The sequence below is a fragment of the Rana temporaria genome, chromosome 1 (assembly GCF_905171775.1).
Source record: "Rana temporaria chromosome 1, aRanTem1.1, whole genome shotgun sequence".
Lineage (NCBI taxonomy): Eukaryota > Metazoa > Chordata > Amphibia > Anura > Ranidae > Rana > Rana temporaria.
The window spans coordinates 136500641-136520169 of NC_053489.1; the positions used below are offsets into that span (position 1 = coordinate 136500641).

The window sequence follows — 19529 nt, forward strand, 5'->3', positions numbered from 1 at the left end:
GGCGAGTTTTTAGAATGACAATCGGGTGTTTTTTTTAAAATCGTTGCCGTACATACCGTTTTATAGACATATGTTCACCGTGGCTTCCAGGTATAATCTGCGGGACTGGGCGTTCCTAATTGATTGACATGCTTCCGACTGTCGCATACAGCGCGTCAGGAGTTGCCGAAAGAAGCCGGACTGCGAGTCGGCTCTATAAGGTGCCTGCGCACCGACGTTCGGCTTCTTTCGGCAACTCGTGACGCGCTGTATGCGACGGTCGGAAGCATGTCAATCAATTAGGAACGCCCAGTCCCGCAGATTATACCCGGAAGCCGCAGTGAACATATATCTATAAAACGGTATGTACGGCAACGATTTAAGAAAAAAAACACCCGATTGTCATTTTAAAAACTCGCCTGAATGTAATGTTAAAAAAAAAAATTTGGGGGTGAACCCCCGCTTTAAATGAACAAGCTGAAGCTAGCAGTTGATTGGCTACCATGCAGAGCTGCACCAGATTCTTCACTCTCCTGTTTTAGTACATCTCCCCCTATGTAGAAGTAGAAGATTCCTCCTCATTCTATACACACAAGTGTCATGTCAGCTCCTCCTTATGCAGCACGTGTATAAGGTCCCTGTCCCCCCCTCCTCTCCGGTCAGTGGTATGTTCCCCTCCTCCGCCCCCAAAACACTCGCCGACCCCAAAACTCCCAAACCTCACAGGGGGGCGTGTCCGTGCGCCCGTCAAGCCTGGTGACGTGGGTGCCCTTACTCGCAGCCCGTCTGAGGGAAGGAATGACGCGTTCCTAGCAGGCTCCGCCCGCTCTCTGGATACACTCAGTCGCTGAGTTGCGGAGCGCTGGCCGGGGGAAGCGGGCTGTGTGGACGCGGGACGTGAGCTGACTGACTGAGGGCGGCGGGTGTGAGTGGCTTCCACCGTCCACACCGGTGTACGGAAGGGGAGCGCTGCCCGTCCGCCTGCTCTATGGAGGGGAAAGTTTGCGCTGTCACTGTAGTGTGACCTGTGGAGCCGGAGCATGTGAGAGCGGGCGGAGCGGGGACCGGACGGACAGACAGAGAGAGAGAAGCTGCAAAGGGGCTGTGCTGGAGGGCTGACAGGGAGCTCTCCCCGCCGTCACTATGAAGCTGAGCCGACAAATCACCGTGCTGGGCAGTGCTGTGTTCTGTGTGGTCATCTTCTCCCTATACCTCATGCTGGACAGAGGACAGCTCGACCAACCCCGGAACCCCCGGAGAGAAGGAGCCTTCCCCAAGGTGAGGCCGAGAGAAATAGATAGGGGGACACCCGCCCTCCATTCACCCCCCCATACCTTCTAGAACACCCTCACCGGGGACAGGATCACAACTTTCCCTCACTTCTCACATACAAACTCTCCTGCTCTGTCTACAGTCTATGTATAGTCGGCACTAGGGGGCCACTACTTCCTGCCTGACCTACGCCATACATAATGTACTCTACTACTACTTCTCCTCAGACCATACATACTGCACTCTACTACTACTCCTCACACCATACATACTGCACTCTACTACTACTCCTCACACCATACATACTGCACTCTACTACTCACACCATACATACTGTACTCTACTACTCACACCATACATACTGTACTCTACTACTCACACCATACATACTGTACTCTACTACTCACACCATACATACTGTACTCTACTACTCACACCATACATACTGTACTCTACTACTCACACCATACATACTGTACTCTACTACTCACACCATACATACTGTACTCTACTACTACTCACACCATACATACTGTACTACTACTCACATCATACATACTGTACTCTACTACTACTTCTCCTCAGACCATACATACTGTACTACTACTCACATCATACATACTGTACTCTACTTCTCCTCACACCATACATACTGTACTCTACAACTCACACCATACATACTGTACTCTACAACTCACACCATACATACTGTACTACTACTCTCATCATACATACTGTACTCTACTACTACTTCTCCTCAGACCATACATACTGTACTACTATACTACTACTCACATCATACATACTGCACTCTACTACTACTCCTCACACCATACATACTGTACTCTACTACTCCTCACACCATACATACTGTACTCTACTACTCCTCACACCATACATACTGTACTCTACTACTCCTCACACCATACATACTGTACTACTACTCACACCATACATACTGTACTCTACTACTCACACCATACATACTGTACTCTACTACTCACACCATACATACTGTACTCTACTACTACTCACACCATACATACTGTACTACTACTCACATCATACATACTGTACTCTACTACTACTTCTCCTCAGACCATACATACTGTACTACTACTCACATCATACATACTGTACTCTACTTCTCCTCACACCATACATACTGTACTCTACAACTCACACCATACATACTGTACTCTACAACTCACACCATACATACTGTACTACTACTCTCATCATACATACTGTACTCTACTACTACTTCTCCTCAGACCATACATACTGTACTACTATACTACTACTCCCATCATACATACTGCACTCTACTACTACTCCTCACACCATACATACTGTACTCTACTACTCCTCACACCATACATACTGTACTCTACTACTCCTCACACCATACATACTGTACTCTACTACTCCTCACACCATACATACTGTACTACTACTCACATCATACATACTGTACTCTACTACTCCTCACACCATACATACTGTACTCTACTACTCCTCACACCATACATACTGTACTCTACTACTCCTCACACCATACATACTGTACTCTACTACTCCTCACACCATACATACTGTACTCTACTACTCCTCACACCATACATACTGTACTCTACCACTCCTCACACCATACATACTGTACTACTACTCACATCATACATACTGTACTCTACTACTACTTCTCCTCAGACCATACATACTGTACTACTATACTACTACTCACATCATACATACTGCACTCTACTACTACTCCTCACACCATACATACTGTACTCTACTACTACTTCTCCTCAGACCATACATACTGTACTACTATACTACTACTCCTCACATCATACATACTGTACTCTACTACTCTCACCATACATACTGTACTACTACTCACACCATACATACTGTACTCTACTACTCACACCATACATTCTGTACTACTACTCACAACATACATACTGTACTCTACTAATACTCATACTATACATACTGTACTCTACTACTACTCACATCTTACCTACTGTACTCTACTACTACTCACATCATACATACTGTACAGGTCTACTACTACTCATACCATACATACTATACACTTCTATTACTCACATCATATATACTGTACTCTACTACTCATACCATACTTACTGTACACTTCTCACAACATGCATACTGTACACATCTACTACTCATACCATACACTTCTATTACTCACAACATACATGCTGTCCACTTCTCCTAATCACACCACACATGCTGTCCACTTCTCCTAATCACACCATACATACACTTCTATACTAAGTGTCATCTACACCAACATGATTTTCATACATTGTACTAAGTGTCATCTACAGTGTGCCACATGTGCTCTATACTGGCAGGATACATACTAATCTAGGTGTTATCTACAGTGTGTGGTCTATACTGACAGGATACATAATACTAAGTGCGATCTCCAGTGACAGGATACATATACTTTGTATTAAGTGTCACCTACAGTGTGCCAAGTGGGCTCTATACTGACAGGCTACATGCCGGTCTATACTGACAGGCTACATGCCCATCTAAGTGTTATCTACAGTGTGTGATCTATACTGACAGGATACATAGTACTAAGTGTGATCTCCACTGACAGACTACATATACATTGTACTAAGTGAGGTTTCAATGATATGATACATACATGTACAGCCCTGGCCACTCAGATCTCAGCACAGGGAATGCCAGGGGCTCTATACTTTTGGGAAGGGATGTGATCTACACTGACATGATACAGTGTACTGTGCCTTCCAATGTAATGACACATTGTACGAAGTGTGATCTACGCTACTTGATACATTGTACTAAGTGTGACTGCCAATGACATGTTACATTGTACTATGTGTGATCTACAATGCACTAAGTGTAATCCACACTGACATGATACATTGTGCCAAGCGTGACTGCCTGTGACATCATACATTGTACTAAGTGTGATCTCCAGTGACAGGCTTACATATACATTGTACTTAGTGGGGTCTTGTATGGAGCATGGAAAGCCCTCGGCACTCGGATCTCAGCACAGGGAATGTTGGGAGCTCCATACGTTTGAGAAGGGATGTGATCTACACTGACATTATGCATTGTACGAAGTGTGATCTCCACTGACATTATGCATTGTACAAAGTGTGATCGCCACTGACATGATGCATTGTACAAAGTGTGATCGCCACTGACATGATGCATTGTACAAAGTGTGATCGCCACTGACATGATGCATTGTACAAAGTGTGATCGCCACTGACATGATGCATTGTACAAAGTGTGATCGCCACTGACATGATGCATTGTACAAAGTGTGATCGCCACTGACATGATGCATTGTACGAAGTGTGATCGCCACTGACATGATGCATTGTACAAAGTGTGATCGCCACTGACATGATGCATTGTACGAAGTGTGATCTCCACTGACATGATGCATTGTACGAAGTGTGATCTCCACTGACATGATGCATTGTACGAAGTGTGATCTCCACTGACATGATGCATTGTACGAAGTGTGATCTCCACTGACATGATGCATTGTACGAAGTGTGATCTCCACTGACATCCCACACATACATTATGCTTGGTGTGATCTCCAATGATATGATGCATGCATTGTAACTCAGCATGGACAACCCTGGTCATTCAGATCTCGGCACAGGGAATGTCAGGAGCTCCATACTTTGGAAAGAGATGTGATTTGCAGTCACAGCCATTTAGTAGGAGGGGAACATGAAAACGTGTATATTACCACTCCAGGCCAGGTTACACTAGCCTGCAATATATCTGTGTGAGCGTCTAGCTCCGTATGTGGAGGTACAGTAAGCACAGCATAAGAATGATGGGGGGGGGGGGGGGGGGGGGGTTTGGACAGCTGTCAGCTTGCCTTTTTAGCTGGCGCTGATTGGTCACTAAGCACATCTGCGCCAGTCTTGGTAAATGAACCCCCATTGCATTTAGGTGAAATAAGTGGATTTCTGTTTGTGCCATTCCAGCACAATTCTTTTAAGTTCCCTCTCTAATGAATCAAAATAGTGGATGAGCGCCCTCCGAAATAAGGACACTGATCTGACGCTGCTGATCAAGAATAATGTTCCAACCTATTAGTTGCAAGGGGTCTGCCACGCACGTTTTGATTTGTCCGGTCCCTGCTGAATTTCAATCTTTGTGTGGCCAACTTTGAAAATTAATAAAGCTGATTGGTTGATACATTTTATTTTTTATTTCTATGAAGTAGGATGAAACCCATTGACTTTGGTTTCCCAAAACTGTTACTTTGAAGTCGTGAATGATGGCTGTCACAGTTGTCTGTACTCTAAGCCAGTGTTTTTCAACTCCAGTCCTCAAGGCGCACCAACAGGTCATGCTTTCAGGATTTCCATTATTTTGCACAGGTGATTTGATCAGTTTCACTGCCTTAGTAATCACCACAGCCGTTTCATCTAAAGGAAATCCTGAAAACATGACCTGTTGGGGCGCCTTGAGGACTGGAGTTGAGAAACACTGCTCTAAGCCACGCTGTCCAGCCATCATATGGCTGGTGTCAGAGCTGATCACATGCGCACCGCCATGGTAACTGCAGATAAAACCGATTCTTAGATGGCATCTTCCATGGCTGTAAAGCATAGAAGTGTTTAGTTCTGCTTTACCTGAAAAAGCTGAAGCTAGAAGCCGATTGGTTATCATGCACAGCTGCTCCAGTTTTGGTAAATTCCCCCAATGTAAACATTTGTTTTCTTCCGATCCCATTTTATGGCTCATTCACACCATCTCTGTTGATCTGAATAGATCCATGGAGGCTCAATGTAAGGGCGCAATTGCTTCCTATGCTCCCTGTCCACACCATAGATGTGGAGTGGTGGGCCCATTCACATCAGATGCTGCATTTGGCTGTGTGGGTAGCCTTGCTTAATGTATAGACAAACAAGGTAAATGGTGCAACATACTGTTTTCAGCACATCGGCACCGCTGCCTTCCAACACATACCGGCTGCAGTGCTGTAATGCAAGCTCCTCAGGTGACTCTAAAAATGCAGCATGCATTTCTAAGCAGCACAGCTTGTCATACAACACGCTGCCACAGTATGACACAGCACGCTGCCACAGTATGACACAGCACGCTGCCACAGTATGACACAGCACGCTGCCACAGTATGACACAGCACGCTGCCACAGTATGACACAGCACGCTGCCACAGTATGACACAACACGCTACATTGTCTAGAGGTAAATGAAGTGTCATTTTGTGACAAGTTTTTTAAAGTAAAAAAGTAAACCATGTGATGTGTTGTAACTACACATTGCATGGCCCTTCTCTAAGGACACCAGTAGAAACGTGTTGTGTGCAAACTGCTGTGAGAGAGCCCTTAGAAGTGAATTTAGGGATTACAGAAGACTGTGATTGAAAAATTGCCATTACCTTCATCACTGATTGCACGTGTAATGTAGCTGTGACATAGAGGATGTTACGTTTTTAGTAATTGGAGTTTTATTAGAATAACAATAAAATCTACTTCAACTGTATTGTTTACTGCTAGCACAATGTTCATCATTGAATTTGAGTCAGGCTTGTGTAACAAAACAGAACACGCTGTGCAGTATCTGGCAGCACCCTGTTTTCTTTGCTGATAAATTCAGTTGAGACCTTCTTGGTTTTGTTTCTATAGACCTGCACATTGTATATCACCCTATTGCTTTGCACCGTCTATTTAATACACCCAGACATAATGGAGCTTCACAATTTACAAATATTAAGTTTCAGAAGTGGAAAGTTTGGCATCAGTTTGTACCTGTTTTAGGTGAAGCAAGCATATAATGGTAGTTTGTTGTGTATTGATGTGTTATCGTGTTTTGTTTCCTATTCATTTAGTTCTGGCATGTACTACTTGTTGGCGCCTAATCATTATATTGTTGCTTGTAACTCTGCTGACTTGCATGGAAAACATAGTCTGTTTAGAAACCGATTAATGTACTACCAATGTAATGTCTTTGGAGATAATTGTGGACACTGAGCGATAAAGGCAAGCTGCACTTTTAGGTGATCCTCTGATGCCCTTATTTTATAGGAGATTATAATAAATATATATATATATATATATATATATATAATTTTTTTAAGATACAGTCCTTGCTTAATAAGTGGACCTCACTTACAAGGGTTAAATTCTTGAGTGTAAGGAGCAGTCTCCCAAAGCTTCTTCTCTCAGACTTTTTTGATGGCTGTCGCACTCTGATGTCATCAAGTACAATGCAGGGCTGATGGCTCTGTTCTTTACATGCCCACCCACAAATCAGAGTGTAGAAGAAAAAGTTCCTAATGTATGTTTTTAAAGTGAGGTATAAGTTAAAGCAATAGTGAACGCTAAATAGTAAATTTAGGAAAATGCTCCCTCTTGCAGGTTTAAAGGAGTTGTAAAGTCAGTTTTTTTTTTTCTCGATGCATTCTGTGCATTAAAGGGGTTGTAAAGGTACAATTTTTTTTTTTTCCTAAATAGCTTCCTTTACCTTTAGTGCAGTCCTCCTTCACTTACCTCATCCTTCGATTTTGCATTTAAATGTCCTTATTTCTTCTGAGAAACCCTCACTTCCTGTTCTTCTGTCTGTAACTACACACCGTAATGCGAGGCTTTCTCCCTGGTGTGGAGTGTCGTGCTCGCCCCCTCCCTTGAACTACAGGAGAGTCAGGACGCCCATTAACACACAGCTCCTTTCTCTATTTGCAAGGTAGAGAGCATTCTGACTCTCCTGTAGTCCAAGGGAGTAGCATTTACCTATTGGGGGTTGGGGAACTGCATGGGAACGTTTTGTGTATTTCCTGGATATCGGCTTGAAAATTCGCTGGGTAGTTGCATGTTTGGCAAATACAGTATATGATAGGATTCTTATTTTTAAATAACCCGTCCTTTCATACCTGAGGCCTGCTAACAACAAATCCTCTGCTTTTTTGAGGGAGTAAGACCCCATTCACATCTAGGCGTTTTTACGCCTGTAGCGCTACGCCTCTGCCGCCAGAGGGCTGGAAATACATGTCCCTCTATGGAGATGGTTCACATCTCCACGCCGAACGCCGGACGCCTGTCGCCTGCTGCGTGAAAAAAGGTCCCGGACCTTTTTTTCAGGCGTCTTCGAGCGTTCGGCTAGGAGATGGCAATCATCTCCATAGAGGGGGTCAATCTGGGACACATCTATGTGAGACACTTATTAACTTGTTCAGGGCAAACTACATTTTTGCAAGTGTGGAACGATTTTCCTGTAAAAGTTGCTCTATCGCTACTTAGATTATTTGAAAATCTTACACTATGCACATTCGCGACACCCACACGTGTAATACTAAACTCTTGCTTGCAGTCAGCAAATAGGAAATGATCTAGCACAGTTCAGCAGGAACAGTATAGAGATACACAAAGGTTAATATTAACAGAAGAGCTAAGTTTGTTTTGTAGGTAGGAGATTGATTCACAGTCATGGGTGACTGGTTGGCTTGGTGTGTGGCAAAAACATGTACTTTTATGTTGGAGATTGTACAGGTCAAAGGTTTTTACCTTGATGCATTCGTTGTATGAAGGTAAAAAACCTTTCCGTGTCAGCTTCCCCCAGGTGCCCCCCCCCCCCCAAAAACTGCTCTGTCCTTGGATGATGAAAAGGTTGTGATCTCTGCCCCTGACAACAACTCAGACATGCATGTTGTCACAGGAGAGCGTCTCTGTTTTCTTCAGACTCCTTCAACTCAGCACGTTCTTCACACTTGCACCTACTAGAAAGCCGTGTCTGTACAGGCCAACTTATGTTTACATAAAGGCCATGGGTCCACTGTCAGGGCTGCCTGTCTTAATGAGAGGGCACACCTGGGCGCTGCATGGGTGGCCCCCTGCACTTTCCCCAAAGCAGCTGATCCTTGAGCCCATGCTGCCCCGTAATCGGGGGAGCCCTATGATGGAACCGAGAGTGAAAGATACACAGGGGAGGCAGTCTGCCTCTTACCTACTTGATGTCTGTTTACCCGCACTGTCATCATTGTAGGGGCCAAAGAGCATTACTTTTGCATTACATTGCCCAGGGGCCCATGATGCTATTAAAACGGCCCTGTCCACTGTATAGTATGACCGATTTTTAAAATCTCCATAGGCGATGTTTAAAAAAAATCTACAGGTTGCTTGTTTTGAGTTAGAGGAGGTCTAGAGCTAGAATTATTGCTCTAACGATCACGGCGATACCTCACGTGTGGTTTAAATACCGTTTACATATGCGGACGCTACTCACGTATGTGTTCGCTTTTGTGCGCAAGCTCGTCGGGACGGGGTGTGTTTTCTGGCTCCTAACTTTTTTAGCTGGCTCCTAGATTCCAAGCAAACCCTGTGTGTGTGTGTGTATGTATGTATGTGTGTGTGTATATATATATATATATATATATATATATATATATATATATATATATATATATATATATATATATATATATATATATATATATATATATATATATATATATATATATATATATATATACATATACAACCTAGTATCCAAAACTAGCTAAAGTGCAAATGGTTTTCAAAATAAATACAGTATCTTCACAATGATAAAGTGTTACAAAAGCCTCTAAAGTGTAATTCATCCAGGGTCCAAAACTTGCTGTGACATCCCTCACCACATGCAATCGAAAACCGATCTTCCAGTGTATGGCCGTATAAGACCATTTAGTGAATGGCACACTCACTAGAACACACTTGCTGCAAAGTGTGCAGCAAAAACAGCCTGATTGCCCTGAGCAGCTCACTTCCTCTTCGCCATCTGGAGTCCCAGCTACTGAAGGGAAGATCCATCTCTGCGCTCACAAGGATTGCACATCTGGATGAGAATTGGAGCCATTGTACAAGACTCAAAGTAGGGGCAAACGGAATGCACCTTTCCTGCAATGCATTCTGGTGTGAACTGACCCTTAAAGGAAACCTGTACTGTGGAACATTTGCCGGCTTCTATTATTGAACTTTTCTTGTAAAACTGCGGGTTGCCTTTCTTGTTTTTCTGAGTACAAGATCACACGTTCTGACGTCACTCTTATTTCTCTTGCTGCTTACATATTCCTGGTCAGTTGTTTGGCAGATATTGGCCAAAGACAGCCAGACAACAAGCATTTTCTGCAAGAGGTCAATAATGGCAACCTCCATATTTTTCTGCTTTTCTTTTTTTATGGGAAACTTTTTGTCTTGAGAGAGACATTGACTTCTCATTCTGAAAGTGCTAGTTGCCTGGCAGTTAGTGGCCACATTTTATTAACCACTTCAGCCCCGGACCATTAGGCTGGCCAAAGACCAGGCCCCTTTTTGCGATTCGGCACTGCGTCGCTTTAACTGATAATTGCGCGGTCGTGCGATGTGGCTCCCAAACAACATTTACGTCTTTTTTTTTTTTTTTTTTTCACAAATGGAGCTTTCTTTTTGTTGGTATTTGATCACCTCTGTGGTTTTTATTTTTTGCGCTATAAACAAAAGAAGAGCGACAATTTTGAAAAAAAATGAATATTTTTTACTTTTTGCTATAATAAATATCCCCCAAAATTATAAAAAAAAATTTTTTCTCAGTTTAGACCGATACGTATTCTACATATTTTTGGTAAAAAATCGCAATAAGCGTCTATTGATTGGTTTGCGCAAAATTATAGCATTTACAAAATGGGTGATAGTTTTATGGCATTTTTATTAATACCTTTATTTTTTTACTAGTGATGGCGGCGATCAGCAATTTTTTATCGTGACCACGACATTATGGCGGACACTTTTGACACCATTTTCGGACCATTGTAATTTTTACAACGATCCTTATTATAAAAATGCACTGATTACTGTAAAAATGACACTGGCAGTGAAAAGGTTAACATGTAGGGGGCACTGAAGGGGTTAAGTGTTACCTAGGGAGTGCTTCTAACTGTTAGGTAGCGTGGCTTGCTGTGACACGTCACTGATCGCTGTTCCCGATGAGAGGGAGCATTCGATCAGTGACATATCACTAGGCAGAACGGGGAGATGTTGTGTTTACACCAACATCTCCCCGTTCTTCAGCTCCGTGACCCGATCACGGGACACCGGCGGACATCGAGTCCGCGGGCACTGAGCTTGGGGCAGGGTTGCGAGCGCGCCGACAGCGGCAATTTGAAGGGGATTTGTATATGTACGTCCATTTGCGCAGTCGTGCCATTCTGCCAGCGTATGAAGTCTTGCGCCGTTCGGCAAGCCGTTAAGCCAAGGGAAAATTCCTGGTGAAGTGAACAATCTGTTTTCACTTATTAAATCAACCTCTTTAATTCACTAACACTAAATTATGCAGACAGGAAGGAACTTCTGATATTTTAGGTGGATAAATAAGACATTATTGAAGCCAGGGTTGGCATTACAGCCAGGCAGTAAGCTTTTTCAGGGAGGTTATTAATGGCAGTCTCCATGTAAGTACATTTTTTGCAGTCCATACATCATACGTGACTGCCAGATCCAATCTGTTTGCCATAATGCTTATTAAAGGGGCGAATGGCGATGGTTAAACCCCAGATAACTCTTGAGCCGCCAATCTATCAGTCAGTAGGGTTTTTTTGTTTTTGTTTCACAGACCTAGGCTATCTTCTCATCACTGCTTGCTTTAGTATTCATTCTCCTTTGAGGCCGGGTTCACACCTATGCAAATTGGTTGCGGCTTAAACCGCATCCAATTCGCATAACATTATAAAATACATTGATTTCAATGAGGCTGGTTCACATATGTGCGATGCATTTGCATTGCCGAAAAAACGTGTGCGTTTTCTAGGCATTGCGGTGCTGCTCAGGTGCGCATTCAGGCCCATTATCTTCTATGGGCGTGCATCTGATTCGCAGATGTGTTCATTTCTCTCATTCACCTCAATACACTTCCCCCCTCTCCCAGGTCTCCAAATTCGCAGCTAAAACGGAGCTGATCTGCTGAACAGTTCTCTTATCTCTCTCTCTCTCTGTAGAGATGAGAGCTGAAATTCACACCGCACAAGTGTGAATCCGGCCTTAGTGTCTTGTCTCTGTCTTTCATGACCGTTCACACTTGTGCTCATCTGTGAGTATCCTGTGTATTGTATCCCTCTTTGGGTATCTTGTTTGTGTCTGTCCAATGCTAAATTGTTGCTGGTCTTGTATTTCTTGTTAAATGTTTGTTAGTAACATTTAAGTAACTGTGTGTGAGATGTGTGGTTTTTCTGCTGTGCACTACCAGTCCATGTTTCAGGACATGCTTTTGAGAGTGATTTTCTTTAGGACAAAGTACTAAGCCATTGTTGGGACTTGGCTCCACTGCTGGCACACATTAGATACCCTGAAAACGCATGTTTGCATGCATTTTCTAACATGTGGGACTGCTTTTGGGTTGGGAAATTGGAAGTTTGCCTTGTGTTGGCGCTTTTGATTGCCATACTTTGTGCTCTTTTCGATTAGGTGTCGTAACACTTCTGCTTCCAACTGTACTGTGCTATTACTATCATTGTGTGATGGTTTTTGGGTTGGTTCAGGGAGGAAAAAACACCTGCCAGCGCAACGCTCCAGTGTGAAAGCCCTCACACTGGATAGAAAGGAGCGGCTCTCTCCGGGCGCATAGCAGGCGCTATTTTTAGCGCAATATCGCCTGCAAAGTGCCTCAGTGTGAAAGCAGGAGGAAAGCAGAGTGCATTGACATGGTAAAGAACAAATTCTTTAATTCAGATAAAAACGTTATATTTCATTTGCGTATAAAGAACCTCGTACAACGATTATGTATGTAAGTGCAGTTTATAAAGGTTTTATTTGGATTAGGACTTTTTTTAAACTGTGGTCAGTCTAGGTGGGAGGTCAATTCTTTATTGCTCAATCCTGGTTGCGAAAGGTTGGATTAACCTGTTATATTCTTTGGAAATGGTGTAAGAGCACTACCCAAAATGAAAAAAAAAAAATGGAGAGAGACAATTATAAAAAAAAAAATCTCAATCAAGAAAAAAGTGTTCCAAAGGAAAAAAATGCAGAATAAATGTCCAACCAGTGTTTCAAATCAAACCAGTTTTGCTTCAAATAAAATCAAAGTGGCTTATCAGATGCACTCTCACACAAGAATCCAACATGGAGGGGAAACCTCCTAGTAGTACTCTGCTCACCTATACCTCCTCAATGGGACCAGGGTGTTTGGATAAGGGATATTCCTTGGATACAAATCATCTGTCTCTCGATCATCGCAGACAAAGGGAGTAATGGAAGGAAAATACTTAATTGTGTAGTACTTCATACAAAATGTATTAAAAAAAATATATATATGTAGCACTTGCATTCAAGAAAGCGGTGGATATCACATAGGTAACACAGCCGTGGAACTTTCCAACAAGCTACTTGTGGTGATGTCTAAGGAATGCTGCTCCACCTGATGCGTTTCCCCCGTAAAAGTCATCAGCTGGGACCAGAGGCTCTTCCCAGACGTCACACTCGCGCCCTTCAAGGCTCTTCCTGTGCCGTGTCATTCATTTCACAGAATGTTTTCATTTTTACAAATTGATAAAAAAAGCTCTATGCATAATTGATTTGACTTGTATCCAATACTACATATAATACATAATTAAAAATAAAACATTTACATAAAAAAAAAATCAATTTAATTCTCTATACACAAAATGACTTATGCCTTGTACACACAATCGGAATTTCCGATGAAAAAATGACGTCTGACTTTTTTCATCGGAAATTCCGATTGTGTGTGTACAAGGCATAAGCCATTTTGTGTGTGGGCCCCATTGGACTGTTTTCCGTCGGAGTTTAGAAATAAAACATGTTTTATTTTTTTCCGATGGAAAAAAAATCCTATCCGAAATTCCGATTGTCTGTGTGGAACTCCGACGGAGAAAAAAAACACGCATGCTCAGATACACGTTGACGCATGCTCGGAAGCATTGAAATTCATTTTCTCGGCTTGTCGTAGTGTTTTACAGCACCACGTGTTGGAGGGTCGGAATTTGGTCTGACAGTGTGTATGCAAGACAACTTGAATGGAATTCCGATGGAAAATTCAATCGGATTCTATCCCATCGGAAATTCCGATCATGTGTACAGGGCATAAGACCCCTTTCACGCTAGGGTGTTTTTCAGGCGCTTTAGCGTTAAAAAAAAAGTGCCTGAAAGAAGCTGCATCTGCAATCCCAATGTGAAAGCCTGCGTGCTTTCACACTGAGGCGCAGGGTGTAAAAAAAAGTCCTGCAAGCAGCTTCTTTGCAGCACTTTAGGAGCATTGAATACATCGCTCCCAAAGCGCCCCTTCTTATTGAGGTGCTTTTTTAACGCCAAAGGGCCTGAAAAACGTCCCAGTGGGAAAGGGGTCTTGGCGGAGCTTTACCAGCGTTCTTCGGGCGCTGGCAGTGTGAAAGGGCTCTGAAAGCACTCAGGCTTTCACATTGGGATTACAGGTGAGGCTTTTTTCAGGCGCTTTACAGTCGCTTTTTTTTTTTTTAACACCAAAGCACCTGAAAAACGCCCCAGTGTGAAAGGCGTCTAAATTATTAGTGAAATAAAATTTCAAAAGGGACACCTATACCTAGAAACGCAGGAAAAAAGACAATGACGGGTCCTAAAATATCCCGCGGAAATACAAGGACCTCCATGTGCTGCTATACAGCCAGAAAAAAACAGCATATAGAGATCTTGTACCTTCCCTATCGTGCAGAAGAAAACTAAACGTAACTGGCTTTCTAGACTATTTAAAAATTATTTCCAAGTAAACCAGCCTGGGATTAGCGATGAGGACTGTAATATTTATGTAAACGGTAACTAATGGTTAGGGAGACAAAGGGAAGAACCAGAGAAAAATATTTTTAAATGAGTCCCAGGGGTCTGATGGCTCAGAGCCATTATGAGCCATGCCGACCACATGAACTTCATCTATTGTCTATATAGCAGTTAATATCTCATTCCACATTGAGGCCCAGGGGATTATATGACTAACTCAAAAATCCACTGGTTTCTCTACATGAAATGTATATTTTGCTGCTCTTTTCTGTGGTGTACACAGTTCAGTTGCAGGTGTTTTCTTCCTTTTAATTACTTTAGTGTCTTTTTTTTTCTTTTCTTAAGCCTAGTGTCTCCAGTGTAACGTTCTTAGTGACCTGGGCTCCATGCACACTTAAATGGTCACTAAAGAAAAACTTGCTGAAATGACTGTTTACAGGGTATAGAGGCATAAAAGTTAACTGATTCCTTTTAAAAATGATTAAAAATAGATTACATTTAATCATATAATGTACCTGTAGTTTCACTTTCGTTTTTTAAACTGGTTTTATGTTTCTGTGAAGTAAAGAGACCCACAGAACAAAAACAAACAAATCCAGGGCAGTGTTTTGTTTTTAAAATGAATCTGATTGGTTCTGAGGAGTTTTAGACACACAGCTTGGACCACAGTGAAAAGCTGCCATGAGATTTTTCATAAGGAGCCAGACAACCAGGAAGTGTGGAGATCAGAGCAGAATTACAGCAACTTCAAAGCAAAAACGAACAATGAGGACATGAAACCAGGACTGCAGTAAGGTAAAGGAAGCTATTTAGCTAAAAAAAAAAAAATTCCTTTACTGATCTTTTAAGTGGTTGTAAAGACACAAGGCTTTCTATGCACAAAGGTAAACAACCTGTGTGCAGCAGCCCCCTTTGATTCAGTTCCTAACTGCTGCTAAAAGCTGGCACAAAACTGTTAATAGGAGCGTTTTCCCACTTTGTCTCTGTGCTGGTAGCAGTCACATGTCTCCTACTTCCATTGTACCTTTGCCTCCTTGCTCAGCTTTATTAGTCTTCTATTGCAGCTCCCAATGTTCAGATCTTTCAGCCTTGCTGACAAATTGTGCTTGGTCTATGTTCATTGTATCGTGTCTGTTTCAGGTTAGTTGTATTTGTGTAGGCCTGTTTTTCTTGTATATATATTTTTGTGCCAGTTGTGCTGTAAAGGTCAGTATGGTTAGACATACCTAGCCTTTAGATAAGTGGCTTCTTAGGACCCCTTGTTGTACTTGTGCCTGGGTGGCAAGTGTTTCCTTCGATGCGCTGTCTGTGTTTTGGTCTGTGGCTGCTGGGACCCATAAATCTGTGTGGTGATCAGAGGAACGTGTGTTTTTTTTTTTTTCTCTTCTATACATTTGCATTAAGACCAAGCTGTCTACCAAAACTGAAACGGTTTGAACAAACTATAATACTACTTGTGGTACTTTTACTGGAAGCCCCACTGCAAGGGAAGATTTGTTGAGTTCAGTTTAAGGCTAGGTTCACACTGCTGCGAACTCAAAATCGTGCGATTTTACCGCAATTTCGGGGAATGCCAGTCTACAGAGCTGAATTTGCATCGCACACGTATCAAACTCGCACAGGACCCTTTTTTCCTGCAGCTCAGATTCGCACTGCACTGATGTGAACGGCACTAATGGAAAATGTTATTTTAATGACTTGCGAATTTGAGCGATCGCAATGGCTCAAATTCGCAAAAGAATTTGCAGCAGTGTGAACCCAGCCTTAAAGTAAACCTGCATTTAGAGCAGTGGTCATCAACCTTGTCCTCAGGGCCCATTAACAGGCCAGGTTTGCAAGAGAACTTAAATGGTGATATCATTTTCTGCTCAGTGATTGCAGTATTCTAGTCTGCATCTCCCCAAGGTAATACATAAAACCTGGCCTGTTGGTAAGCTCTGAGGACCGGGTTGATGACCACTGATTTAGAGAATACATTTTCTGCCAGTGTTGTATTTTCCTTTGAAAAAATTATGGCTGCCTGGCTGTTGTGTCAAACCTGGTTCATGCCAGTGACCCTGGATTTAGCCCAGAGGCAGTCGGGTAACTAGCATTTTTAGAAGGTGATCAGCTAAGGCAGCCACCCCACCCCCCCCTTTTTTTGTTTCCCTTATAGAATACACACTACTTTTAAAACTTTAGTGAAATGCCATAAAGTTTGACATATCCAGTTAGCAAAAGCTGACTGTGTGTGGCAAGCATTACAAGACTGTTTTTAATCTGTAGGGGGAACAAATGCATGGCTGAATTTATTTGCCTTGCTAAAATCCACAATAGGCTGGGCAGGATACGTTCTTTGTAGAGCCGGTGTGCTAACTTTTCCCACAGCATTTAAGAAGAGAAGCTTCAGATTAGTATCAGAGTTTAATTTTACTAGCAGGAGTAAGGCTCCATGCACACTGAAGCTGATAAAAGCTATAAACAAATGCCAGTAGCTTTGAAGGGTGCCTTTCGACGTTTTTTAGCATTTTTGCAATAGCGTTTTTCAGTGTAGCTTTTTTTTTTTTTTTTACTTTTTTTTTTTTCCAATGGATAAAAAAACGCAAAACAACGCTGGCGCCAGCGTTTTTGAGCATTTTTGGCAGTTTTTCACCGTTTTGCGTTTTTCCCGCCGAAAAACGGGAATTTGGAACGCAAATTCCAGGCGTTCAGAAAAAAGCCAATAAACTCCAAAGCTCATTAACACTAAAAAAACGCCCAGGTGTGCATGGGCACATAGGCCAACATAGAGTTCAGTTTATGGGCTTTTAAAAAAAAAAGCCAAAACGCCAATAAACTGCAGCTTATCAGCTTCAGTGTGCATGGAGCCTAAAACTCCAAGGTGTTGGAAGCACCTGTGGTATACCTAAGCTTGGGGCCGCTGTCAACTGCTAATGGAGACAACACACACTAGTGCATAGCTATGTAGTATTGGCTGTGTATGACTAAAGCTGGATGCACACTATACAATTTTCTGCAGATTTTTTCCTTTAGATTTACCAAAACTTTATAATATCAGGTCAAACCTAAACACTATCAATTTGTGTGAAATCAGGCAGGCCATTACCTACATAGATTTCCTTTAGCTTTACTGTCAACTAACAGCAACAGTTGTATAAGGTGTATCCAGCTTTAAACAACTATAATACTTTACATGGAGGCTGGTGGCGCATGTGCTGTTTGCTTTTCAAAAGTCTGTCTAATTAAATATCTCATTACAAATATGCTTGTACACTTTGGGTGGATGTGTAATGCCTTTGCCTGTTGAAAGGGGTTGGGAACCAGTTGGCAGTTGCTGTTATTTGGTGATGTGTGGGCCAATGGATATTCAAGTGACTAATCAACAGCAAAACTTAAACCGAGAATGTCTGTTGTGGTCAAATAAGGTTTGAAGATATTGGAACATTCCCTTGACTGATTGAAAGAATGTTTGTGTTTTTTGTTCGTGTGTGTACAATCAGTTGGCCCCCACTGTGTTTTCAAACCCCATAACTGAGTATAGGAATATGACACTACATAGAAACATGACATGTGAACTTCTGTTCGCGAGTTGGGAGATCTTGCTGATATATTTTCTTGCATTTTAATAGGCTTTAAAGATGCTTCAGCTTTAAAGGGGTTGTAAAGTTTCTTTTTTTTTTTAACACCTTAATGCATCCCTTGCAGTCTAGAGCCCCCCCATTTTACTCATCTAAGCCATGAAACTCTGTGTGGCTCCCGATGCTGTCAATCAAATCAATGACGCTGTGCTCCGGGGGAAGGGGCTGAGTGATAAAGTCGGCGGCTATATCACAGGAGCATGCCCGCAAGCTAACCCCTTTGGGAGAGCGCTTCCCAAGAAGGGGGTTGGCTCTTGCGGGGAGGAGCCAAGACAGCCACCGAGGGACCCCGGAAGACCAGGATCGGGGCTACTCTGTGCAAAACAAACTGCACAGTGGAGGCAAGTATGACATCCTTTTTGTGTGTTTTGGTGTCTGTCGGGGGCAGTCAAAAGATTTTTTTTTTTTTTTAACACATTTCTTAAAGTGGTTATTAAGGTTAGTTTTTTATTTTCTAAACAGGTTCCTTTAAGCTAGTGCATTGTTGGTTCACTTACCTTTTCCTTCGATTTCCCTTCTCAATGTTTTTTTTTTCTTTGTCTGAATTTCTCACTTCCTGTTTCTACTTGCCCCCATCATCCGAGCCGTTCTGGCTGGGGGTTAGTCAGCCAGAACAGCGTACTGAGAAGGAACAGGAAGTGAGAAATTCAGACAAAGAAAAAAAACATTTAGAAGGGAAATCGAAGGAAAAGGTACGTGAACCAACAATGCACTAGCTTAAAGGAACCTATTTAGAAAATAAAAACGATACTTTACAACCCCTTTGCGCCTATTCAATCTACACCTGTTAAGCCGGACATAAATTATACAAGTTTTCTTATTCAATGCCCTTTGGCTTTACCTTATATGTAGTGCAAGGACCTGCCTGATACAAATT

At 42.4% G+C, this 19529-nt stretch overlaps 1 protein-coding gene across 1 annotated transcript in view; it reads left to right on the forward strand.

Annotated features, from left to right (window-relative positions):
- Positions 1 to 785: 785 nt before the first annotated feature.
- Positions 786 to 19529, forward strand: part of MAN2A1 (mannosidase alpha class 2A member 1) — a 206212-nt gene continuing 187468 nt past the window's right edge. Inside the window, exon 1 of the mRNA XM_040343232.1 lies at positions 786 to 1257. Coding sequence (XP_040199166.1) covers positions 1123 to 1257 — 135 coding nt within the window. The 5' untranslated portion in view covers positions 786 to 1122. The remainder of the gene's footprint in view (positions 1258 to 19529) is intronic.